This window comes from Epinephelus moara, chromosome 19 (assembly GCF_006386435.1).
Source record: "Epinephelus moara isolate mb chromosome 19, YSFRI_EMoa_1.0, whole genome shotgun sequence".
Lineage (NCBI taxonomy): Eukaryota > Metazoa > Chordata > Actinopteri > Perciformes > Serranidae > Epinephelus > Epinephelus moara.
Genome location: NC_065524.1, coordinates 2070490 through 2096754, shown reverse-complemented (window position 1 = coordinate 2096754; position 26265 = coordinate 2070490). Strand labels below are relative to the sequence as shown.

Here is a 26265-nt window from a genome sequence, read left to right as displayed (position 1 = left end):
CTACTGTGTAACAAGAAGAGAGCTCCTCGCAGTGGTAAAATTCACAAGACAGTACAGACATTATCTCCTCAGCCGCAGATTCATCCTCCGGACCGACCATAACAGTTTGACATGGCTGTTCCGCTTCAAGCATCCTGAAGGGCAGCTAGCAAGATGGCTAGAAGAACTGAGTCAGTACGATTTTCAAATCGAGCATAGAGCAGGCACACAGCATTGTAATGCAGATGCTCTTTCACGACAGACAGCTGCTTTCCCATGTAGCTGTTACAACGCTGGCAAGGACCTTTCCTCTCTGCCGTGTGGTGGATGCTCTCACTGCCGCAAATTACATGAACAGTGGGCTCGATTTGATGAGAATGTAGATGATGTCATACCTCTGGGTGTCACACAAGCAGTACGCACTGTTTCTGCTGTCTCACTCTCTGATCATGTCTCACCAGAAGATGGAGCTAACCTCAGGAGAGGAGACACACAACAGAGTCTAACTGGCTGTTGCAGCTTGGAAACAGTGAGATAGAGGAGAAACAAAGAAAGGATCCATGTCTCTCTAGATTGCACCACTGGATGGATAAGGGTGCCCTCCCAGCACAAGATGAAATTGCTATGGAAAGTCCAGCTGTTCGGAAGTACTGGCTATGTTTGCCTAAGGTAGAGCGGCACTCTGGAGTCCTGTATTACAGATGGGAAAATTGACTTGGTTCACCTCCAGTGCTGAAGCTATTAGTCCCACAGGCCCTTAAAGAACAAGTTTTGGAGTTCTGCCACTGCCCACCACAGTCAGGCCACCTTGGAGAGGGCAAGACACTTCATCGGGTGCAGCAGCACTTTTCCTGGAATGGAATGGGGTGAGACATACACCTTTATGTGAAAAAGTGCAAGGTGTGTCAAGCTTGCAAATCAGCCGGCTTACCAAGAAGAGCACCCCTACAAATGTACCAAGCTGGCGCGCCCATGGACCGCCTTCACCTGAATGTGGCTGGGCCCTTCCCTCTCTCAGCTGCAGGCAACAAGTACATTCTGGTGATAATAGATCAGTTCACCCGCTGGGTAGAAGCGTACCCCATCCCAGAACAGACGGCTGTGATCACAGCCAAGAAACTTGTGTATGAGTTCATCTCCAGGTTTGGCTCTCCCTTTGAAATACATACTGATCAAGGCCGACATTTTGAGAGCGACCTGTTTGCCCAAGTTTGCCATCTGTTCAATGTCACAAAAACGCGTACAACACCTTACCACCCCTCTTCCAATGGACAAGTGGAGAGGTTTAATCGAACTCTTCTCCAGATGGTTAGGTGCTACGTGGATGACAATCAGAGAAATTGGGACGAGTACTTACCTCTACTCACTGCGGCCTACAGGAGCTCCCTACATGCCTGCACTGGGTACACACCAAACATGATGATGCTGGGGCGTGAAGTTCTCCAGCCACAAGATATTGCCCTTGGTGTAGCTGATGTCACAGCCTCAAGAGTACCCCCAGCTGAGCATGTTGAAAATCTACAAGAAAAGCTCAGACGAACACATGAAATGGCAAGACAACATCTACGTTCAGCACAAATCAGACAAAAAAGACAACACGATGTGAGGGTAAGGGGAAGAACCTTCAGTGTTAGAGACTTGGTATATGTGACCAGCCATGGAAAAACCAGGAACAAGTCTCCTGAGAGGCATTTTGAGTTATTTGCAGATTCTGAAAGTGTAGTTTCTAAGCTTTCCAACGATGTCTAACACATGGAAATCTGAAAATATTTGAAGAAGTTGTGGCCATTTGAATGCAGGCACTCCTCAAACTACTTCACTGAGAAATCCAGCCTGAATGATTCTGAATTCTCAGGTGCCAGGTAACACAATGCTGCTCATTTGCATCTCATTTAGATAAGCCCTACCCCCTACTGGTCTAGCTCTCAGTGACATCTGGTATCTGTTAGCCTGCAGGGCAGAAACTATTGTAGTAGTTTGAACAGTGTAGTTAATGTTGATGTAGTGTTATTTTCCTTAAGCACTTTAGTGGACTGATCAGAATCAGAATGTACTTTATTGAAATGGAAATGCTTTTGTTACAAAAAGCCCCTGAATAAAGTTGATCACAAAAAACAAAACAAAAAGCACCTGAATAAAAATGAAAAACAAGAAAGGTAATATACTTAAGAGTTAGAAGGAGCAAATGCTTATTTCTAATATTTAATAAAATAAAATACATTTAAGTCACTCTGTGGTGCAGTGTGGATGGATCAGTCTGTTGCTGAATGAGCTCCTGTGGCTGATCAGCACATTGTGGAGAGGGTGTGAAGGAGAGTCCAATATTTGGTGATATCACACCCGCATCCTCTTCTGCGTACTCTTCTGTGCTGTGACCCTTGGTGCTGGGCGTGTGATGTCTCTTGCCTCGTCAGCACAGAAAGGCCTGATTTTTTCAAAAAGATAGGTCTGCCTGTCAATGTTCAGTCCAGGTGGGGCCAGGACAGGAAGACTGTCAACAGGGGGCAGAACTCCTGGATTGCGCAGTAGCTGAAATTCGACAGGTTCTGCATCACTGTGAGTTCTAGCAAGCACCACACCTGGTCTCTTGGCATCAAAGCTGTGACAGAATATAAGCACATAACAGGATATTTAAAACATGGCTCACTGTTTTCTCATAAAACACTATCATGTCCATGAAATTATTTTTTATATACAATGTGGAAGTTTCAATATAAATACCTGAAGTGCTGATAACTCTTGATCTGTGGGAGCCTTCAGAAGTAGGGACTCAGATGCGTCTGACAGTCGAAGGTCTTGACTATCACTCTGCCATCTGCCATTCCAACAAGCTGTGGGATATTGAGGTGACTCTCAGGAGAGCTGTTTTCCACTACCTGTTGACAGCAAGGACCGCAATGGAAATATTCTATTACTTTTCATGATTTTTTTTTAAAAATGCATGTTTTACACATTTACAGTAGTCAAATAAAATAAACTAACCTTGGCGATGACTGCCAAAGTGTTGACTCTGGTCCTCATGAATGCTTGCTTGATTAGTCCAAAGCCACAGTTAGGGGCAAATTTGGTGTGGCCAGCAATAAGGAAGTGGATGCTAAGTGTGTAGTGAAGCTTGTGTCCAACCCGCCAGGCACTGTACCAGAGCATGAAGTTGTTTTTGTTTTGCCCACTGCAGTTGTCACAATGAAGATCCACGTCTGTTTCTCCAACTCCGAAGTTGCTGAAGAAATGATGCATGTAGCTGATGACTTCATTGCTCCCCTTACTTGACAACATGATTTCATCAATCAGGAAATTCATCTGTTTTTGCAGCCCTTCACAGGAGACACCAAAAAGGCCAAATTTCCATGGAGTCAGGAAGTACATTGGCCCAGGCTGAAGAGGGTTTGAGGGAAAGTGCATCTGAAGAAGACAGAGAGGGAAAGGGGATTAAATCAAATGAAAGACGTTTGTGTCTATTCATAACAGTCTAATAAATCAAACAATATAAAAATTATAGAAATAAAAAAACTTTCATTCAACAAAATAACCATGATTGCTATATTGCTGCTATTCTGCATTTGCACTTGCAACTATTTATTATTATTTATTATTGCTACTTTGCATTTGCACTTGTAACTATTTAGTATTAGGCTACTTATTCTCTATGCACTTTAATATTGTACAGTAATACTTGGCGTGTCTGCTGCAAACCAAATCGCCCTTCAAGGGACATTTAATAAAGTGAAGTGAAGTAAATAACGTGTGATAAATAGTACCTGCTGTGCAAAATCAAAACTGTAATGCATCCTCATCTTCTTGCTTGCTGATGGAGAGGGTCCAAAAGACAACTGAGAGTCAGCACATGTCTTTCTGCAGGCAGCAGTCATCTCGTTGTACACAGCCCTCTCTTTTTGCACAAGGGCAAGATGATCTTGTTGCTTCTTGACCGCTTCAGACTTTCTATCATCTGGGAGGTTTGCACTTCGTACCAGCTGCTCGTTATTGATTTGGCACTGCCAGCAGAGATCTGTACGTGGCCTGCAGCTTCTGATGTGCGGGAGGAGCTGGTTCCACAGTGCTTTGAAGCTTGATTTACAAACTGCACGCTCACCTGAAAAAACAGATATTACTTATGGTTAATTATACTTTAATTGCTAATAGTGCTTCACATTACTTCACATTAGAAGCATTCGATTTGAAATCCATTTTTACACATACCAAGCTCCTTAGCAGACTTCACGTAGAGACGCCGCACTGAGGCCTTAGACACATGGGTTGGCAGCAATTTCACATGCCAATCCCTATGCCCAGGATGTCGGCCAGGCAGCATGATGGCATTGTCTTCTGTGTAGTTTTTTATAAATTCCACAGCTCTGTTGATTTGTTGTCACCTGACTCTGGATATATTCATCCAAACTGCCCTCAGGTAGGCTAGTTGCTAAATCATTAGCATCACAGTCAATACTTTATTCATGCACCCAAAGGTGTGTTATTCACCCACGGGTGTGTGATTCACACATTATTCAAGCACATCATCAGGTTGGTGTGTTATTCAAATTAATAGCAGATGCTCACATTACCCTATATAAACCTCCCATTACAGCTTAGTTTCGATGTGCAGACAGTACTGAGCTAGCTAATAACAATGTAAGGTAAAGCCATGAAAAAACATGAAAAAACAGTTTGTAATCTCTGTATGTGACTTCGAATTTAGTTTAGTTTAGTTTATTGGTTTAAATATACAGAGACAATGCACATTAATAAACATTTCTGTAAACATGCCGGTTTAGCCAAGTTGGCTAATTTTCAACCGTAGTCTCTGGGGCAGGTGACTTGAGCACTACAATAAAAAAAAATAAAACAGTACTATGCCTACTTATAAAATACATGGTATACAATGTATTACAATACAATATATTACAGTGCATACAATAAAATACAAATACATTACAGTTTCAGAGCAGATGGTCACATACTTGACCGTCTCTCAACCATAGATTTAAATTTCTTTTAAAAGAAAGATAAGTGTCATACTCCCTGAGCTGCGCTGGAAGAATATTCCAGGTGTGAGTAGCTCTCACCGAGAAGGCTGCCTGACCAAAGGCAGTCCTTCTTTTTGGAATTACACAGTCCCCTCTGCTGATAGACCTGGTATGCCTGTCAGTGGATGTTTTCTATGTTATAAAAGCACCAAGGGGGGGAGGAGCCAAGCCATGCAGGATCTTATAAGTGAGACAGGGATCTTTGAATTTAACGAAGTTGTCCCAGCTCAGTAAATTGTAATTAGTAATACTGTGACAATGATGATGAGCATTTGACTTCTTGTCCAGTACTTTCACAGCCTGATGATAGACTACTTGTACAGATTTTAGTGTTGTACAAGAGGCTTGTGCCCAGCTAGTCAAACAGTATGACAGGTGTGACATGATAATAGCATTAAAATACAGTACCGCTGCTTTTGTTGACAGTGAGTTTCTGATGTGACGGAAATTTGATAAATGAAACTTTGCTGTGTTTACTACTGATTTAATTTGTTTTTTAAATGTAAGATTTGAATCGATTTTTATTCCAAGATATTTATATTCAGACACAACTGTTAACTTTTCCCTGGTAACATAGACATCGGGTAATACGGTATCCATCGACCTTTTAGTAAAAATCATGCATACCGTTTTCTTAGTATTTAGATGCAGACATGAATTATTCAGCCATTCAACGACCGGGGTCATCGCTGTCGTTAACTTATTTGCAGCTTGCTGCTTGGTTGCTGCATGAACATAAATGACCGTATCATCTGCATACATCTGGATGTCAGACTCATTGCATACAGATGGAAGATCATTTATGTAAAGACTAAACAACAGTGGTCCCAATATAGAACCTTGGGGGACACCAAAACTACAACCAAGGACGGAGGATAGCTCACCATTTGCCCTTACTCTCTGAGTTCGACCTTCAAGATAAGACTTCATGTATCTGATGGTATTAGGGGAGAAGTTGTACCGGGAAAGCTTAGTAAGAAGGACGCCGTGATGCACAGTGTCAAAGGCTTTCTTTAGATCTAAGAATGCGGCTGCAACAACTCCCCCCTTATCAAGCTTAGATCTAATATTCTCCAAGAGAAAGCATATTGCAGTCTCTGTTGAATGGTTTGATCTAAAACCAAACTGCATGGGGTGCAATCCAAAGGAGCTGGTATTAAGGTGATTTATCAGTTGTTCTGCTATATGTTTTTCTGCTATTTTGGACAGAACAGGTAGTATACTAATTGGTCTATAATTTGATACTTCAGAAAGTGTACCTGCTTTGTATATAGGGGTTATTATAGCTTCCTTCCATGCTACTGGAAATACATCTTCACTATAGGATCTGTTAATAATAGTTGATATTGGTCCAGACAAGCATCCATTGAATGTTTTTAAAAACATTGTGTCTAGGCCATACACATCCTTAGCTTTTGAGTTCTTCAAGGAATTTATAATTGTTGTTACCTTTGTTTCAGTGATTTCGCACAACTCAAAAACAGGCTGATTGTGATCCACTGGAAACATACTCAGATTAGTAGGGAAGCTCTGTTGCAGAGTCTGCACTGACTCCACAAAATAAGAATTAAAGCTTTCTGCAATTTGAGTTCCATCTTGTGTAATATTACCTTTCACAAGAATTTCGAGGCACTTTTTGCCCCCACTATGTTTCCCAGTCAGCTTATTCATATTCTCCCAAATTAATTTGGAATTGCCCTTTGCTTGGTCAATAATATTAACAAAAAAATTGGCCTTTGCTTTCCTTATTTCTCTCGTGACCTTATTTCGTAGCCCCACAAACTTTAATTTATCAGTAGTCAGTTTTGATTTTATAGCTGCCTTCAATGTCGCGTCACGCTCCCTCATCATTTTAAGTAAATCACCTCCTATCCATGGAAGGGTGTTTTTTTGTCTACGGCTGGGTGTTATTTTCCTCATAAAAGTATTCACTACATGTTTGATGGTGAACAAAAGGGCCTGACAATCAGAGTTCGCATCAGAATAGGACAGAATATTATTCCATTCTATCCCTTTAATTGTATTTTCAAAATTATTTTGTTCCCCCTTAGGTATTCTAAAATGACGGCTTTCTTGCCCCAGGACTAAAACGTTTTTTGGACAGTTTCCTAACAATAAGGGTTAGATTATGGTCAGATAACCCAGTGATCATGTTGAAAGTCTTAACAACTCTCTCTGGTTTATTTGTGAATATTAAGTCTATCAATGTTTTAGAGGACTGGGTTATTGTTGTCGGCCCTTTAACTAACTGTGTCAGGTCAAAGGTTTTTATTATTTGTTTAAGAGCACTTTTGCTGCGTTTGTCTTCCCAATTGCAGTTTAAGTCACCCATTAGTATTACCTCTTTGTCAAAATCACACTCTTTTAGTAGATGGTTTAATTGCTCGAAAAAGGAAATTTTAGACGATGGTGGTCTGTACAAGCCTAGCACAGTAAAAGACATTTGAGGAGATAGTGTGATATTCAGTCCAATGCATTCAAGTTTATTATCACACTGCCACTCAATTTGAGTGCAGCTGATAGTGTCTCGGATGTAACACATCAACCCCCCCCCCCTTCCTTCAGATCTGTCCCTCCTATAGATGTTATATCCAGGGATGCTTAATGCTGCACTTGGGGAGTTTTTATGTAACCAAGTCTCTGATAAAAATAGGTAATCCAAATTAGAGTCTGCAATGAGATGTTGGATTTGTTCGCATTTCCCAGTGATACTACGAATGTTTATATTACCTCCAAGTAGTCCGTTAGGTTTTGCTCTTGGATCCCAAAGTATTTTTGCTTGATTGACGGTTTGGAAGAAGTCCCGCCTCCTATGTTTAATAATTGCAGGGTTTATGAATCTAACACTAACGTAACGTAAATAACTTGGACATTAATGAAAACTGAGTGCCTTGGAGACACCAAAGACAGCCTGCCTTGGCCTGAAATGCTAAGAAAGATTGTACAAAGTCAAACACCGTGTTGGTGAGTGTTGTACCTGCCTTGAAGAAGTGCTCAGTAAACCGTTGAACTGAATTCCCTTGTCGTGACGATTCTTCCCCGCCTCCACTGATGATAAAGAGTTTTAAGATCACAACAATATGCTGGATGATGTCGCTATGAGGCGCAGCCTTTGAGTCAATATCGGCACTATTCGCTCCGTGTTGAAGTTATGCTGTGCTGTGTCCGCTGTCGTATGGGATGCTAATGCGAGCAGCCGCTGTCCTTTGAAGTGCGCCATTGCTGTGTGTGCTTATTGTCCTCTGGAAAAAAGTGTTGCAAAAAGACAATATGTCGACCAAACATGATGATGCTGTTGATATTGTTTCAAATGTGCATGAAGAAAATGGCGAAAGCAAGCCAGTGGAACAAAAGGAAAAAAGAGTGCCCAAACAAACGGAAAAGGGTCTTGAAGCAAAGATTGCGCAACTGATAAATAATAGAAGTGCTAAATTAAAGCAGCTGACAACGAAAAAGAATCAAATTGAGTCACTTATGGTGGAGTGGAAATGCTTCTTGAAAATAAAAGAGAAAAAGATCACACAGAGTGGTATTTACCAAAGGTTGCTAATTTCCACAAATTTACAAATACAGTTAAGAAATGGATGGAAGATGCATCAATATATGCACATGAACCTCAAGCAGCAGAAAAAACAGATGAGTGCATTTCTGTCGTCTCTGTTGGGATAATGAGCAAGGTTTCTCAGAGCAGTGTGCGAAGCAGATCATCTACAGCCTCCTCATCCAGATGAAAGGCTGAAGCTGAAAGAACTGCATTGTTGGTGCAAGCTGAAGGTCTTAAGAAGAAACTTCTTGAGAAAGAAGAAGCTGAGATGTTGCAAAAGAGTGCAGAATTAAAGGCAAAAAGGAAATGCTGACTATTGAAACCCAACTTGCTGCTGCAGATGCAAAAATTAAAGCATATGATGAGATGGATGGAATGCAGATGCAAAAATTAAAGCATATGATGAGATGGATGGAAGGAGCAGCGTCTATTCAAAGAAGAAGGATATACTAAATGCCACTGGCCCATATACAATTCCATTGCCAAACGTGGCCAGCAGCTACAAGCTAAACCCTCCAAGACTAAGCTGCAAAAAGAACCAATAACCAACAACGAGCATGCTCATAACTCAAATACAGATGCTGATCTCTTGAAAATTATGCAGACGCAAAATGAAATATCAGAAATGCTGGTTAAAGAACAACGGCTTTAAACTCCTCCAAAAGAGATTCCTGTTTTTAAAGGCAACCCTCTGCAATATATAAACTTTATTTGCACCTTTGAGCATTGCATTGAAGATAAGACAAATAATGATCGTAACAGATTGTTTTTCCTGGAGTAGTATACTGAAGGGCAACCAAAGGTTCTGGTGAGAAATTGCCTACACATGGAACCAAAAAGAGGATACATCAAAGCAAAACAACTGTTGCAACAGCACTTTGGAAATTACATCTTCATTGCTTCAGCATATCAGGAAATGGCTTTAAATTGGTCTCCCCTCAAATCAGAAGACAGATCAGCACTGAAGGAATATGCATTGTATATGCGCAGCTGTGTTGTTGCCATGACTAACATTGAAGCCTTAAATAACATGAATAACCCATCTCACATGCGTAACCTTGTTTCAAAGCTTCCCTTTAAGCTGAGAGAACGATGGAGAAGTGTCGCTAACGAGCATTATGAGCGCGCTAAGGAAAGAGCAAAGTTCATTCAACTGGTTAATTTCATTGAAAGATAAGCAAACATGGCATGTGATCCACTATTTGGAAACATTCAAGATGTAACACCAAAGGAAGACAAGAAAAAAGTTCCCAAGATGAAACCTGGCCCAACACACAAGAGTAGCTTCACTACAGCTACAAAGGAGGAAACGATTCTAAACCCAACACCTGTCACAGCACAAAACAAAACATGTCTGTAGTGCAAAAAAGACCATGCAACTGAAATCTGTAAAGAACTGAACAGCAAGAAGCGTGAAGAGAAAGTTGAATTCTTCAAAGCCAATGGAATCTGTTTTGGATGTGTGAACAAAGGTCATTTAAGCAAAGACTGTAGAAAAAGACTGAGCTGCAGAATCTGCTCATTGAAACACCCCACCATGTTGCACATTGAAAGAAAGAAAACGGAAGAAAAGAAAGAAGACGCAAGTGCAGACAAAGCAACATCAGTGAACAGCTCACTTGTGTCTTTGGAAAAACCTGTTCATAATGGGGCCGTTGAAAACCAGACATTAGCCATTGTACCCGTGCAAGTCAAACAGCAATAAAAGTGTCCAGACGTACGCCTTTTTAGATCCAGGTGGTACTGCCACATTTTGCACTACAGCTCTCCAAAGACAACTGAATGTTGAAGGAAAGAAAACTAGAATATTATTGAGAACCCTTGGACAAGAAAAAGTTGTGAATGTAGAGAGAATCTCTGGCCTTGAAGTGTCAAATTTAAAAGGAGATGACTTCATCACGCTGCCAGCAGTATACACCCAGCATGAGATACCTGTCTCGAAGGAGCAAATTCCCACATCAGAAGCATTGAAGGAATGGGATTACCTAAAGGAGGTTGAACTGCCCCATATTGATGCTACAATTGGACTTCTGATCGGAACGAATGCACCTAAGACCATGGAACCATGGAAGGTAATTAACAGTAAAAATAACGGTCCTTATGCTGTTAAAACCAGACTAGGATGGGTGGTCAACGGACTTTTGAATAGCTCCAGTGGCTCTGAAGGTCAGTTACAACAGGTTCACAGTCATTGGATATCTGTTGTGAATTTGGATGATCTTGTGAAACAGAATTTCAATCATGACTTCCCCAAAAAGATGTATGAAGACAAGGCTGAAATGTCCATGGAAGACAAACAATTCATGCACATCATGCCTTCCTCTGTCAAATTAAGAGATGGACATTACCAACTGAAACTCCCATTCAAAAAAGCTGATATCTTGATGCTAAACAACCGTGAGTTAGCAGAACATCGAGCTATAAGCTTAAAAAGAAAGTTCCTGAAAGACTCCAGCTTTCACCAGGAGTACCAAGAGGTCATCAAAAAGGGGCATGCAGAAATGGTGCCACAGGATCAGCTAATACAAGAGGAAGGTAAAATATGGTATTTGCCTCACCACAGAGTACGACATCCAAAGAAGCACAAGTTACGTGTTGTATTTGATTGCTCTGCAAAGTTCCAAGGCACCTCACTGAACGAAGAACTAATCCAAGGACCAAACCTCACAAACACATTACTGGGAGTCCTCATTCGTTTTCGTCAGGACCCAGTTGCAGTAATGTCTGTCATAGACGGAATGTATCATCAAGTCAGAGTAAGCACAGAGGACTCAAACTTCCTTCGGTTCCTGTGGTGGCCTAACGGCGATATTGAACAGAATTTGACCGAATACAGGATGGCAGTGTATCTTTTTGATGAGACATCTTCAGCAAGCTGTGCCAGCTACGCCCTGAAAACAACTGCGGAAGATAACCATGAGCAGTACTCAGAAGAAACTGTGGACACAGTCCTGAATAACTTTTTTGTGGATGACTGCTTAAAGTCGGTACCAACCGAAACTCAAGCCATAAACCTGTATGAAGAGTTAACATCTCAGCGCGCAAGGAGGTTTTCGAATAACAAAGTGGATTAGTAACAGTAGAGCAGTGATTTTTTTTTTTTTTTATTTGTTTATTTATCAGGGACAATGCATATTAATGAACAGTGAACTGGTGTGAGTTGGTAGCCTAAGTAATAAAAAAGTTAGAAGTTTAAAACAATATCATTGCATTGTTGCATGCAGTTTAAGATATAAGATAAAAATATAGTAACAGGTAAACATAGCAACTCAAACATAAAAGCAGAGCAAGCCAAGACTCTACAACTAACAATTACAAAGCAGCCTAATTCACAAGAAACAAACATAGACTGCGACAAACAACAGCAAGACAGACATAAGCAAAAGAATATGGCAGGCAGGCAGTTGTTAAAGGGCGGACAGAGGCAGCAGTTGAGTATTAATGTGTACAGGTTTGATTGTTGATGAGCCATGATTTCAACTGTTTTGTGAACAAATGGTATGAACTGAGTTCTCTGATGTGTACTGGTACTGTATTCCAGTCCTGCGACGCCTTAACTGAAAATGCTGAGTGGCTAAAGGCACTTTTCCTAATGGGTATGACACAGTCTCCTCGGGTTGCACCTCTCGTTGCCCGGTTATTGCTTGACCTCTGTGTGATGAAAGTTTGAAGTGGAGGGGGAGCAGTGTTATGTATGATCTTAAAAACAAGACAAAGGTTTTTGTACTTGATTAAATTGTCCCAGCTCAAAAGTTTGTACTTTGTTAAGATAAGGCAGTGGTGGTAGTTATTTGATCTGTGATCCAAAACTTTGAGCGTTTGTTTGTACAGTGCTTCGAGAGGTTTTAGTGTTGTTTTATTGGCCTGTGTGTAACTTGTCAAACAGTAGGTGAGATGTGATAGTATCATTGTGTTCATGTACAATTTGGCTGCGTTGGTGTTCATTGAGTTTCTGATAAAACGGAAGTTGGATAAGTTAAATTTGGCTCGATGACGGACTTTTTTAACATGGGATTTGAAAGACAGACGAGAATCGATCAGGATGCCCAGATATTTATATTCAGAGACAACTTGCATTTTTTTCCCTGACAGCATTATGACTGGTTCTGAGGTGGTAGATGGATTTTTAGAGAAAAACATGTTGACAGTTTTAGTTGTGTTGAGTTGAAGGCATGATTGGTTTAGCCAGTTTGTGATGTGGTACAGTGCATTAGTGAGTTTTGCGGCAGCATGTTGTTTTGTGCTGCCATGGGCATAAATCACTGCATCATCAGCATATAGCTGGGTCTCCACGTCAGAGCACACAGAGGGCAACTCATTTATATAGAGACTGAACAGAAGTGGTCCTAGTACAGACCCTTGTGGGACACCAGTGCAAGTTTTAAGAGCGGCCGATTGGTAGTTATGGACCTTTACACACTGGGTTCTGTTAAGTAGATATGATTCTGTCCACTTGAGGGCATTATGGGTAAAGTTAAATGTAGAGAGTTTGGCTATGAGCACCTGGTGGTTCACTGTGTCAAATGCCTTTCGCAGGTCCAGGAATACAGCTCCAACAGAGCCTCCTCTGTCCATCATGAGCTTTATCTTTTCAAGAAAAAAGCAGTTAGAAGTCTCTGTAGAGTGATGGGCTCGAAAACCAAACTGCATGGGATGCAGTGAAAAAGGGCTATTGTTTAGTTTATTGTTTGTTTTATGTTGAGGTGTCAGGGATTCCTTGAGGTATTTGAGCATTGCTGAGTCCATACCATAAGTGTCTTTAGCTGTAGAGGGTTTGAATGAGTTTATCAGCATTTATACTTTACTTTGCGTTATATGGTTAATGTTAAAAGTGGGCAAATTAGTATTCACTGGAGTGAGATTGAGGTCTTCATGCGTGTTAGGGAAACATTGTGCAATTTCAGCAACCGAATCAATGAAATATTCATTGAAGGCTTTTGCCAAAATCACCGGATCTTGCATTGTTTCACCATTGCTTCTCAGTTCTAATTGCTTAGTGCATCTTAGATGATCAGTCCCTGTCAGTTTTTGAATCTGATTCGAAATTAATTGTGTGTTGCCTTTTGCTTCATTAATGACATTGACACATATACCCGAGGAAGAGCGTGCCAAGGAGGTAAAGGACCTTGATTTGGACAGAGAATGTTTACCTGTTGAAAGAGCCCTTGGAGTTGAATGGAGCATAGAGGATAACTCATTGAGATTTCATGTAACTTTGAAATCTCAGGCCTTCTCAAGAAGAGGAATTCTCGGCATTGTGTCTTCTGTGTATGATCCCATAGGATTTCTTGCTCCGTTCACCTTCACAGCAAAGTACATCTCGCAAGAACTTTGCAAACTGAACTGTGGATGGGATGACACAACACTGAGGCCTTCCTGAAAGATGATGCATGGATAAGTGGTCCCCAGTTCCTTCTTGATACCGAGGAGCAATGGCCACACAGTCTAGTTGATATTGGTTCAGTTTCTCACGACGATCCAGAAATCAAGAGAGAGAAAGTTACAGTCAATGTAATCTAAACAACGGAGCCAAATGCAACCCACGCTCTCATTCACTTTTTCTCAACATGGACCAAGCTCCAAAGAACAGTGGCGTGGTTTCTCCGCTTAAAAGGTCTCCTGCAATATCTGAAAAACAAAAGAAAGGAAGTAGCTACCAACATACAATACAAGGAAAAGGATCAAGCAAGGCAAGAAGAAATGATTGAAAGCAAAATTAAAGCGTTCAAAGGCTCTGTGGGAGCACAGAAGCTTACCTTTGAAGACCTGAAGTCAGCAGAAACTGCAATTGTGCAGTTTTGTCAAGCACAAAGCTTTGCAGAAGAAATTCTGACTTTGAAAAATTAAAGTAAGAGGGTCAAAAGACAAAGCTCAATTTTTAAACTTGATCCTAAGTTGGATCAAGGAACACTGAGAGTTGGTGGAAGGGTAAGTAAACTGGCTATGCCTGAAGAAACAAAGCATCAGGCCATCCTTTCAAAAAAACACCATGTGTCAAGACTCATTCTTGAGCATATTCACAAGCAAATAGGACATAGTGGTAGGAACCACATGTTATCAATTTTGCGACAGAAATATTGGATCCCCTGTGCCAACGCACTATCCAGAAAAATAATCAATGACTGTGTAACATGCAGAAGCCTGCGTGGTACTGTTGTTGAGCAGAAAATGGCAGACTTGCCAAAAGACAGGATCACTCCAGATTTACCTCCATTTACTAAAGTTGGAGTTGACTATTTTGGCTCCATTGAAGTTAAACAAGGTAGGAACACAGTGAAAAGGTACGGAGTCATTTTCACTTGTTTGGCCAGCCATGCGGTACACCTGGAGGTGGCCCATTCTCTTGACAGATTCATGCATTAATGCACTACGACGTTTCATCTGTAGACGAGGACAAGTGGATGAATTAAGATCGGATAATGGGACCAATTTTATCTCTGCTGAGAGAGAATTGAGAGAGGCACTTAAAACCTGGAATCAAGACAAAATCAGCCAGATCATGCAACAGAAAGGTGTGAAATGAACATTTAATCCCCCTGCCGCTGCTCATCGTGGAGGCGTGTGGGAGAGGTTGATTAGAATGCTGAAAAGGATTTTGCTTTCCGTCACAAAACAACAAACATTGGATGATCAAAGTCTTCTCACTGTCATGTGTGAGGTTGAAGCAATCCTTAATAGCCGTCCCTTAACCACTGTGTCAGATGATCCAAATGATTTGGAACCATTGACCCCAAACCATCTGCTGTTGTTTAAGGTGCAACCAACACTCCCCCCCAGGAATCTTTAAACCAGAGGACATGTATGTCAGGCGGCGTTGGCGCCAGATACAGTACCTTTCAGATCTGTTCTGGTCCAGATGAGTAAAGGAATACCTTCCGCTCATGCAGATGCGTCAGAAATGGAACAGGAACAGAAGAAACTTTGTACAGGGGGACACTGTATTGATAGCAGATGCCAACTCTCCAAGAGGATCGTGGGTAACTGCTCGAGTTGTTGACACTAACCCTGACCGAAGAGGAGTGGTGAGGAGTGTGAAGCTTCAGACACGGACCAAATTTATTGAAAGACCGATCAGCAAGATCTGTCTGCTGGTTCCGGCCAATCAGTGAAGACTTACACACTGACACTCACATTGACATGACATATGTATATTAAAAAAAAAAGGGAAGATATAGCTCCTTGTTTTGAGTTTATTATTATTATTACACTTCGCCTATAATAATAGGGGCCGGTATTATAGGAGCCATTTTGTTTTTTTATTTTTTGTATAAGAACTACAAGGCGTCACATTTTTGAGTTCAGTCACTGACGTAATTGCCACACGTCTGTCATTAATAGAAATAGGCACAGGTGTGTGAGACCTGTGGGCGCTGAGAAGAGAAACTGTTTTTCAACCGCTACAAGCGCTTGTAAATGATGTGTGTATAGAGCCTTTTGCTTCACGTTATATATTTTTCATTCACTGATACTTGAGCAACGTTTTTTGTAGGCTAGAATACCTTGATAAGTGCTATTTTTGATGCATGCATGCATATGTATCTTTTTTGTTTGTTGACAGGGCGCACTCACACACACACACACACACTCATTCACCCCACGTACTCATTCATTCATCTATAAAACCTGGACCTTCAAGCAAGTACTCAACCAATATAAACAAATCTGGACATTTAAATGAAGCATGTTGAAGACTGTGCCTTTTAGGCGCCCCTTAAATGAAAGTCAAGACAACGTTCAACAGTGTTATCAAAGCTCGCCCCTCCCCCCCTTGTCCTCTGTGACTCTGTCATGAACGAGCGATAGCTGCTAGTTACCCTGGATTTACACACCTGTTCAAGGGATAGTGCACCCGACATGAAAATTCACCCATTATCTACTCACCCTCATGCCGATGGAGGATCAGGTGAAGTTTTAGAGTCCTCACAACACTTGCGGAGATCCAAGGTAGAGGAGGTAGCAACAAAACTCCACCTAATGGAGGCATATGGTGCCCCAGATTCAAACGTCCAAAAACACATAATTGAAACCACAAAATATCTCCATACTGCTCGTCCATAGTGATCCAAGTGTCCTGAAGCCCCGACATAAAAAGTTGTTTGGAAAAACGTCATTTGAACTCTGTTTTTAGCCTCATTCAGAGCTCTACAGTGCAAGCGTTTTACTCGCATTTGCGACTAAAAATATTTTTGTGTGAGCAAAAGAAATCATTCAGGAGCACACTGTCCAAGTATAGATTTCAACCAGCAGCAGAAACGAAAGGTGAATCCTGCCAGTTGTGGGTTGAACGGGGGTCACAGACAGGAATATGGCGAAGCGCTACGGCCACTGCAAGATAACGGTTTACCAGCGACCGAGAAGCCTGGCTCCAGGTCCATTAATTTCCTCTTCGTTGGTGTCATGACTGCCCAGAAGTACCTGAACAGCCAAGCCGTGGTGGCACACAGGTATGTGACGTGTCAGAGGAGAAACGAGCCGTTCACATTTCTCTCTTTGTGGCAGGTAACGGTCCACAAACCTCACCGCACTGAAGGGACTGTTCTTAAGTTATCAGAGGAGGAGGGTGGCTGTTGATTTGTATTTTATTTATTTATTTTATTTTGATCCCCCTTGTAGCCACAAATATTTTTCCTTGAGCTTTTCAAAGTGACTGGTGGAAAATGCATGACCCTTCACCATGAATTAGATTTTTAAAATTTAGCTGACTTCATCCTATGAGCTAAGCGTGTAAGGCGACCCCTGGTCACCCTAGCCTTGCATCCACAACAACATTAGCATGGATGACAGAAAGGGCACTACAGTATATTAGTGCGAGTGCAAGTTTTATACTGACAAGGTGACATTTGTCTGCAGTGAAGTTCTTGTGTCAACAGTGAATTAAGCACCTATTTTCCTTAAGCTAGCAGAATCTGGCTCTGTTTATGTCAGTTTTGTTACAACACAGGCAGTAATAGACAAATGATGTGTTGTTAGCTTTGGGGGAATTAATCAGCACTAAGCCTTGCAGCTATACCAGCTAATAACAGGACACAGCATATACTGAATGGCAATGATTGCCAATTACCAAGAAGAAAATTGGGCCTACCTGAACCTTGGTGAACTCCTCTCCCATGGTGGCGCTTTACTCATTTCCTGCACTGTGTATGTACTCCAGCTATGTGGTTGGCTGGTTTGGTGTCCTCTTGCATTGCACTGCTTTCAGTTAGGGCTGGGTGATATGGCTTAAAAATAATTTCACAATATTTTTAGGCTAACAATATATATCGGGATTTTTGGAAGTATTGTAGGTTACTAAAATACCTAATTATAAAGTCAACTACAGTTACAATTTAGTTAAATAAAGTAGCTACTTCCTTAATAAAGTTGAATAAGATACTGCCATAATAATGTTAAATAAAGTGCTGTTATAATGAAGTTAAATAAAATACTGTTATAATAAGGTTGATAACATTCTGTTATAATAAAGTTTAAGTATTGTTTTAAGTTAAGTAAGGTATTGTCATAATTAAATAAATTAAAGTGGAACCACTGGCCGCTGTGCCTTTAAATGTGAGGATTTAGTCACTGTGAGCTGAAAGAACCAACAGCTCTCCAGTTCATATATGAACCTGGGGGGACAGAGCTTTCTCTGTTGCTGCCCCCACCCTCTGGAACTCCCTCCCACAACACGTCCGTGGCTGCACAGATCTCACCTCCTTTAAGACTCAACTCAAAACATACCTGTTCCGCTCTGCATTTAACTTGTAAATTTGATCCCACCTATTTTATTCTTGTTCTTCCCTTTCACTCTTGCTGTTATTTGATATGTAATTTATACTGCACTTAACTTTGTAATTTCAGCACTCTAATTTGTCTATAACTTTGCACTCTTGCCTGTAATTTTTTGCACTTTTTGTCTGCCTGTAAAGTGTCTTTGGGTTTTTGAAAAGCGCTCTATAAATAAAATGTATTATTATTATTATTATTATTATTATTATCTAATTTACTGCAGTCCTTTGATTGGACAGTAGCAGATGGTCACTCTGCTCAGGGCTGAGTTGTGGCTGGTTTTGAGGCAGAAACCACTGTTCATACTGTGGAGAGTTTTATTAGTAGACTGTTACTGTAAAATTAAATTATGTTTTGCTGCCTCTCGCAGCAGCTGAGTCGGAGAAAAAAATAACTTAATTCACTAGGCCAACTGTTGGTAACTTTTAAGGTGGAATGTTTATTTGTAATGTTATGCAATGCACGAGTTGACGACGTGAATCAATCAACACACATTAAATTTCACTGTGACAAATTTGATCATCACTTTAGTTTTTATATGACATAAACTTTTAGTAATGAGTTGATCTGTAAGCGTTTTTATATATATTAATTTCGACCAAGTTATGTGAACGGCGTATATTCTAATCCTCACTCGGAGAAAAAAACGTTCCTTTGCACTACACTACATATCAAACAAAAGCCAGAGACTGTGTCGTATTAAGTTGCTGTGAGCAGTAAATTCACCACTTCTCAGTAGAAGAGAGAAGATAATGTTATCTCAGAGCCGCATGTTGGAAAGGTTCTCCTCCTCTACCATGCTTGACTTGGTGTTTTGCGCTGTTTTGTGTTTCCATTACATGCCTTGTACCATGCAGAGCTACGCCAGAGATGAACCTTCTCCGGAGTAGTTCCAAAATCCGGGCCACCTGCCTGTGATGACATCTTGCAGACTGCAGCCAACCCCCGACAACCCAGCTTCTCTCCCTTAAATAAGCCGTGTGTGTTGCAAAACTCGACTCACCTCTGTTTGCAGGAGACTAGAGAGAAAGGAATTTTAAAAGTCTCTGTGTGTTCAGCTCTCGGTACTTTTGTAGCTTCTGAATCTCTGTGGTTTGGAGTTTAGTTTCTCTCTGCATCCTGTTTTATCCTCAGATATCTGCTTAATTTTACTGTTTCGTGTTCACTTTCAGCCATATTAGAAGTTATGCAAAGTTTCTGCTCGAAAACTCAATATTTCTTTATTTTGCTGCCTCACAGTAAAAGTTTTTACATAACAAAATATCAGGGACTTTTAATGTAAAGAATCTATAGGAAATGAAATGTGTTTATCACTAAATTAGTGGAGCCTTGTTAGCAGCTTCTCTTCAATAAAGGCAAGTCAAATAATACTGCAGAGAGGAAGAGTAAAAGCAGAACCAGCCACAGTGAGATGTTGAGATAATGAAGAGTTGCAGACAACAGGCCCCTGCTGCACCTCTGCAAACAGCTAACCTCCAACAGGTTAACTTCTTTTACCTGCCCTGCTGTGGAAAAACTCATGCAAAAATAACAGGCTGGATCAGCCCGCTGCTTTTAAACGTCATCACTCAAGACAAGCTGTCATCAGTTAAAGACACACCCCAAGGCGGTAGCTCTGTAGTAATGAAGATGCAAATCCCTGCTGCGCTGGGCTGATGGCCCAAACCAAGCCAAGCCATGCCAAGCCAGTCCATGACTGTTGATAAGCAGTATTACAGTGAAAAGAGTGACTGCAAATGTTGCATGTAAAAAACGTCTTTGCCATCTCTATTTTAATGATGATAGTGATTTCTAACGGAACTCATATAAGTCTCTGTATTGTTCCTCTGCTCTGTCCTTCCTTCCATTTGCAGCTGCTGAAAGAGAAACATGAGAACACTGTCTTAATAGCTGACACAGTGCAGCAAAAGAAGCTCCTGGGGAAATATAACAGAGGTTAGTGGAGAATGCACATGGTTAACGTGGGGCTCATTTTTAGAAATACTAACACTAATAATCTAACATAAAAAACTTAAGTTCAAATAAACACAAGTGATTTGTGCTCAGAGAAGAACCTCCTAAGCCCTATGATAAACTATTATGGCAAGGCTTAACCATACAGACCAATGAGCAGTGATAACTAACACGTCTCTGGGGTCATCAGGTGGGAACTTCCTTTCACCAGTGTTTCGGCTAGTTGGTCCCACGACACCTCCAGGAGGCTAGACAGTGATCTGTGGTGTCCAAGAGACACTCCCCTAATGCCAGCTCTCACTGTTCCTCGCACCGACCCAACAACCTCCTTCACCTTACCTATACTACCACAGAGGAGGTAGACCCAGGGAGGGAAGCTTTGCTAGGCTATAACACTCCCGCGCCGGGTTAGGATGTACAGTCTACCTCCCCAAGACGAGCCCTCACAACAATTTCTACCTTACCTATACTACCACAGAGGAGGTAGACCCAGGGAGAGTAGCCTGATTAAGGCTACAACATTCTCCCGCTGGGTAAGGCTATACAGTCTACCTCCCCAAGATGAGCCCTTAAAACAACCTCCTTTACCTAACCTATTACCACATGGCTTTATGCCCAAACAGCACTGCCACTTCCAACAAACCCAGACACTGTTTATGCACGCTTGAAGTAGTGACTGTGCCGATACTAACTTTCTTAGCACATTCACCATACCCTATTTCACATGCTACATACCATAACTCCAATATAAGCTAAAGTTAAAGGAGATGGAACTCACAGATTCAGCAAACACACTCACCTGGGTTGCAGCATGGTTTCAGACAAAAGGGAATCAAATAGGCCACTCCCACACTTAAATAACCCCCCTCTTCCTGGATTTTCTCCTGAGAGGACTGATTGGTAGATCTCTCCACCTGATCTCAAGGAGTTATGTAACCTGCTTAGTAGGTCCCTCTGCTGGCCCCCAACTGGCATTATACCTCCTCATCCAAATCCATTGACTAGATCTAGCTGCTTCATCTGACATGTCCTTCAGTGTCTTCCTCAAACTCTGTCCCCGCACTCCGAGTTCCCCCAGGAGCGAGACAGCTGATCTTGTTATGAATCCCCTACACTCCACTTCCACTGGACAAATCCTAGTTTTCCATTGTCACTGCTCAGCTTCTGCTCCTAAGTCTGCATACCTAAGCTTTTTTCTTTCATGGGCTTCTTCCACTGAGTCTTCCCGAGGAACAGTCAGCTCAATGAAATAAACTATCCGCTGACTCACTGACCACAACACTATGTCAGGCCTCTGATTGGTACAAACTATTTCCTGGGAAACAACAAGCTTTCCCCCTAAATCTACTTGCATTTCCCAATCACAAGCACCTTCTTGGCAGCCACACCCTTGCCTTGCGGTACCTAAACACAATGGGCATGATGGGTCCCCATTTACCCACAGTTTTAGGTTGGGGGGGGGGTTGGTAACACATCGTATGTAGCCCCTACCAGGAATCTAATATGATTCTTCTGCATATTCCACAGGTCCCGCCATCTAAGCTTCCTCTTCTCTACACTTTCCTAATTCAACCACTGCCCCTGCTTAGCCTGGGCCACTATCTTTGCACCCCTTAATATCTCCTCCTGTCTACGTATCTGTTCCACAACCAGCTTTCTTTTATCTTTGGGACCTGCTTTATTCCATACCGGTTTGCCTGAGCCAAGCCCCAGGCCTCCCAGGTCAAACTGAACATTACCTACAATCTCTGCATGCCTAAGAGCTAACTCGGCCTCCTGAACTGCCGATCTTGGGTTCCATTTCCTCCCTTTGGAACCACACTCCTAACTACCATGTCCTTACTCCCGCATAACAACAGCTCTGTCCTGACCTGGGTACATTTAAATTCCTCTGTTAAACTCGATACTGGTAGCTGAAGTATCCCTTTTCCATACAATGCAACACTACTTAGACACCTAGGACCGCCCAACCACTTCCTAATATAGGAGCTAACCAATTTTTCCTCTCTCTCCACAACGGATATTGGAATTTCATGAAATTGACAGTGGCCACATTAACCTAGGATATAGCCCAAACTGCAAACACCACAACTTCAACTTTCCTGGAAGTTCTGATTTTTCTATTCTATCGAATTCGTCAGCCACATTCTTTCTAAATGCTGATCATGACCTTGGTCTAATTTTCTTACAGCAGGGTGTAATTGATTGTTGATATAGTGTAGACTATATGTTGCACTGTTTTGGTAAATTGCATGAAAGCCGCAGTGTGGAAATCTTTGTCCAGTGTCTCAGTTTGCTGTGGAGGTATACAAGGCCTTACATGATGCCATGAACCTTGAGAGGGATCTGAGGACTGAGGCAAAGAACTTTGCCAGAGCGGTGAGTTTTTTACAGTAGCCCTCCATGTTCATCTCTTATTCTGTATATGATGATTTCAGTCATACTGTTTGGTCCCTTGCAACAATGTGCTGTGACTATCCTCCATATGGAGGAAAATCCATTTTTCTTGTGCTCTTTTCTTCAGATGGTGGTCGAGCAAAAGAAGCTGAAGAGACAAAGTGAGATCCTGATGCAGAGCTCTTCACTAAGTCAAGCTCTACAGGAAGCCCTCAGCCAGGTCACCAGACTCAGACTGACCCAGGATCTGGAGACACAGGGGCTGGAGCACCAGAAACAGGTCTGTGGACACAACTTATGCATAAACTAGAGTAATTTATAGATGCAAGGTCACACATAGTTTTGCTTCAAGAGAAGTCCACATTTGTCTCTGCATAAAAAAACTCATAAGCTCTTAGTATTTTCGGGACTTTTCCTCTTGTTGTTTGAAGTACATTCTCAATGTGCAGTTCAAAGAGGCAACAGATAGCATCTTTTCCTAAATATATCATTATGAAAATAATGTGGGTTGCACAGGGTAGTGGCCACAGTAAAATCAGACTATCAGCATTTACATATGTTACTTCGTGGCTTTGCAATCTTTGCAATAAGCTTCTGCCACTGGTGCCAAAATTTTGCGGAAAAAATCTGCTTTACGGCAGGAAACGCAGCATGTATTGCAAAATTGGTCAGTCAGCCAATCAGGGACTGGAGAGGGTCCTTATGAGGAGTTGGGCATGAGATAGTTGAGTCACGAGCACAATAGCAGACAGACAAAGTTTGGAGACAAGTGAAAAATGGCCTAGCAAAAGAAAATGAGCTCCTCTGTCTGAGGAGGCAAAAAAGAGCAACAAGGAGAGTGATAAAGGAGAGGAAAAACAAGAGTAAACCTCAGTCAGGCTTCAAGAGATGGAGGGAGCTCTGTGACCAAAGAGGCTTCAAAACCGATGTTCAGCTAGCTTTCTTTCTAATGGATCAGTAAGTAACACGGCTAAATGTTCGCTAGATGAGAGAGGACTGTACTGTACTGGCTGCTATTGACAGACATCGCCCAGATAAGTTACTCCCAGCTAAGTGAACACTGGACTTTGTTTCCCATTCAATTTGAGCTCCAACCGGCCGCATCGTTTCCATACAGTACCGTTTATTCTAGAATCGGGACTGTTTACATGTGCATATTGGTATAATTCCACTGTGTCTACTGTTGTTTGTACTGATACTGTACATATTGGTATAATTTACTGTGAGTTGTTTGTACTGGTACTGTGCATTCTGGTTTAATTATTTGCATTACTATTTGTTTTTTCTTCAGATAAATCTGATAATTGTTGCTCAGTGTCTTTACTCATTTATTTAGTAGAGTGTCCACACACCTTCTCTTTCTACATATACGTACATAGAAGTATGCCGGTGGCTTTACAGCCTTCATTTTATTTAATTTAGAGAGTCTAATAGAGTCATATTATTGATTATCTCTGATCCCCACGGTCAATTTGGTCGTTGCGACAGTGCGACGCAGCACCACTGACACTAGGTGGTGCCAAGCTTAAAAAAAAACCCCAATCCTATCTGTTGCCTCTTTAAAAAGAAATAAACACAAAGACTTCCCTCACTCGCATCTCTTCCTCGCATTATTGCTCCTCCCAACCAGGAGACTGTTGCTCTGTTAGCCAGCCAGCCAGATTGGTTCATGTGAAAGTATAATGATATTGTGCAATGTGATGCAAATGTGACAAGCTACACATATTTCAGAAGCATAGTGTTTTTTATTCACAGGGCTTTCCATTGGTTAAACCATGTATTGTTAATCATTTCCACTTCTTAAAAATACTTACCCCACGGGAGCCCTGACGTTGTATTTTGTCTGGGTTTTTTTTACAATTTGGTTTAACTTTAATTATGAGCTACTCACATGTCTCTTTAAGAACAGCAAAAATAAAACTTTTTTTTTGTCTCCAGAGAGGCAGCTTAGCCAAAGAGAGCACATAGGCTGTTGCTCATGCAATTTTAGCGACTAACTGCACATTGCTGCAAGGAAGAGAAACACAGGAAACACTGGTGTTTCGTCGCTCTAAGCTCCTCAAGAAGTCTTCTCTCTCCTCGCCTCCTTGAGGTGCATTGAAGGGATTGGAAGATCCTCCATGATTGCAGTGGGGGGAATGATTTCTGGCTCACAGGAGAAGAGAGGATGTGAGGAAATATAAGTTGGCATAATGAAAAGCACCAAAGAACTATAGAGAATGCTCCAGGCAGCACTCGAACAGCACATCAAGCACACTTGCTTCTAGGCCATCTGTTGAAACCAGGCATTGATCCTGGATCCACAGACAGAGGAGCCATCTGACTGGGCTGGACAAAGGAAACAACTTGGTGGGAGCTGCTTTGGATCTCTCTCAATGAAGCATCAAAATTGTGTCATGAATTGATCTGCTGTCTCTGTGACAAATCTGACTTTTCTGGGGGGCGCTGTTGGCAGCCGAGGATGTAGGACGCGTCTCCTTACTGCTCCTGAGTTAGTGACTAAATTTATATATTTATTCCTGCAGAATATAACATATTTCTGTCTGACCAAGTGTCTGAAGAGGTTAATAAAAGGTTTAGGTCGAATCTGGGAAACTTAAGCTCGTAATGACGTCTAACTGATCAAATAAGGACTCTGCAAGAGCAGGCCGCAACAAGCCTGCCCCCTCTCCTACTTCATCTCCGCCATCGGATGATGTGGCCACTGGACCACTTACGGTGGAGCTGCTTCACTCTATGATGACTTCCCTTAAGACTGACATTTGTGGTGACATTTGCGGTAAAATTGACACTCTCTCCGTCAGTCTCAGGTTAGAGATATCTTTCGTCAGAGACGACCTCAAGAAATCTATCGAGACTGTACAGAACAAACTTGATGCGCAGCGGGCAGCCCTATCGGAGCTAGAACGGAGCTCCTTGGACCACAGCACTCGCATTAGCGAGCTGGAAGCTAATGTCGACTTTCTGACAACCAGAGTGGCAAACCTTGACGAAAAATGCGAGGACTTGGAGAGCAGGATGCGGAGGAACAATATTCGCCTTGTTGGTGTGTCAGAAGGTGTAGAGGGCCCGCAACCGACGGAGTTCATGGCCGGGCTGCTTCAGGAGCTGCTTGGCCTGGGAGAAAAGCTGCTGCTAGATCGGGCCCACCGCACCTTACGGAGCCGCCCCCGGGATGGGGAGCCCCTGCGGCCATTCGTCATCAGGGTCCATTTCTTCCACGTCCGCAATGATATCCTGAAAAGATCTGGAGAAGCGTCTCCTCTTATCTACAGGGGTAAGAGAATATCGATATTTCCAGACTATACCACTGCCGTGGCCAAGAAGCGAGCTACCTTTGGACCCGTGAAGCGCCAGCTGCGTGCCTGCCTGGGTGCCAAGTTTGGCCTCATCTACCCCGCGGTTTTGAGACTGACACTACCAGACAACTCCACGCACAGATTCGAGGACCCCACAGCCGCAGCAGACTTTGACAAAAACATAAAAACAACTGTTGAGCCTCATGATGCAGAACAACTGGTCGGTTAGCTGTTATAGCATGCAGCCCACTTAGCAGGCCAGCTAGTTATCTGGCTGGCAGGAGAGCCAACAACACTTGCACCT

At 42.0% G+C, this 26265-nt stretch overlaps 1 protein-coding gene across 1 annotated transcript in view; it reads left to right on the top strand.

Annotated features, from left to right (window-relative positions):
• LOC126407094 (uncharacterized) overlaps positions 1 to 26265 on the top strand; it is a 103068-nt gene that overhangs the window by 47055 nt on the left and 29748 nt on the right. The window contains 4 exon segments of the mRNA XM_050071777.1: positions 998 to 1530; positions 20166 to 20247; positions 22550 to 22644; positions 22790 to 22942. Of these exon segments, the coding sequence (XP_049927734.1) occupies positions 998 to 1530; positions 20166 to 20247; positions 22550 to 22644; positions 22790 to 22942 (863 nt within the window).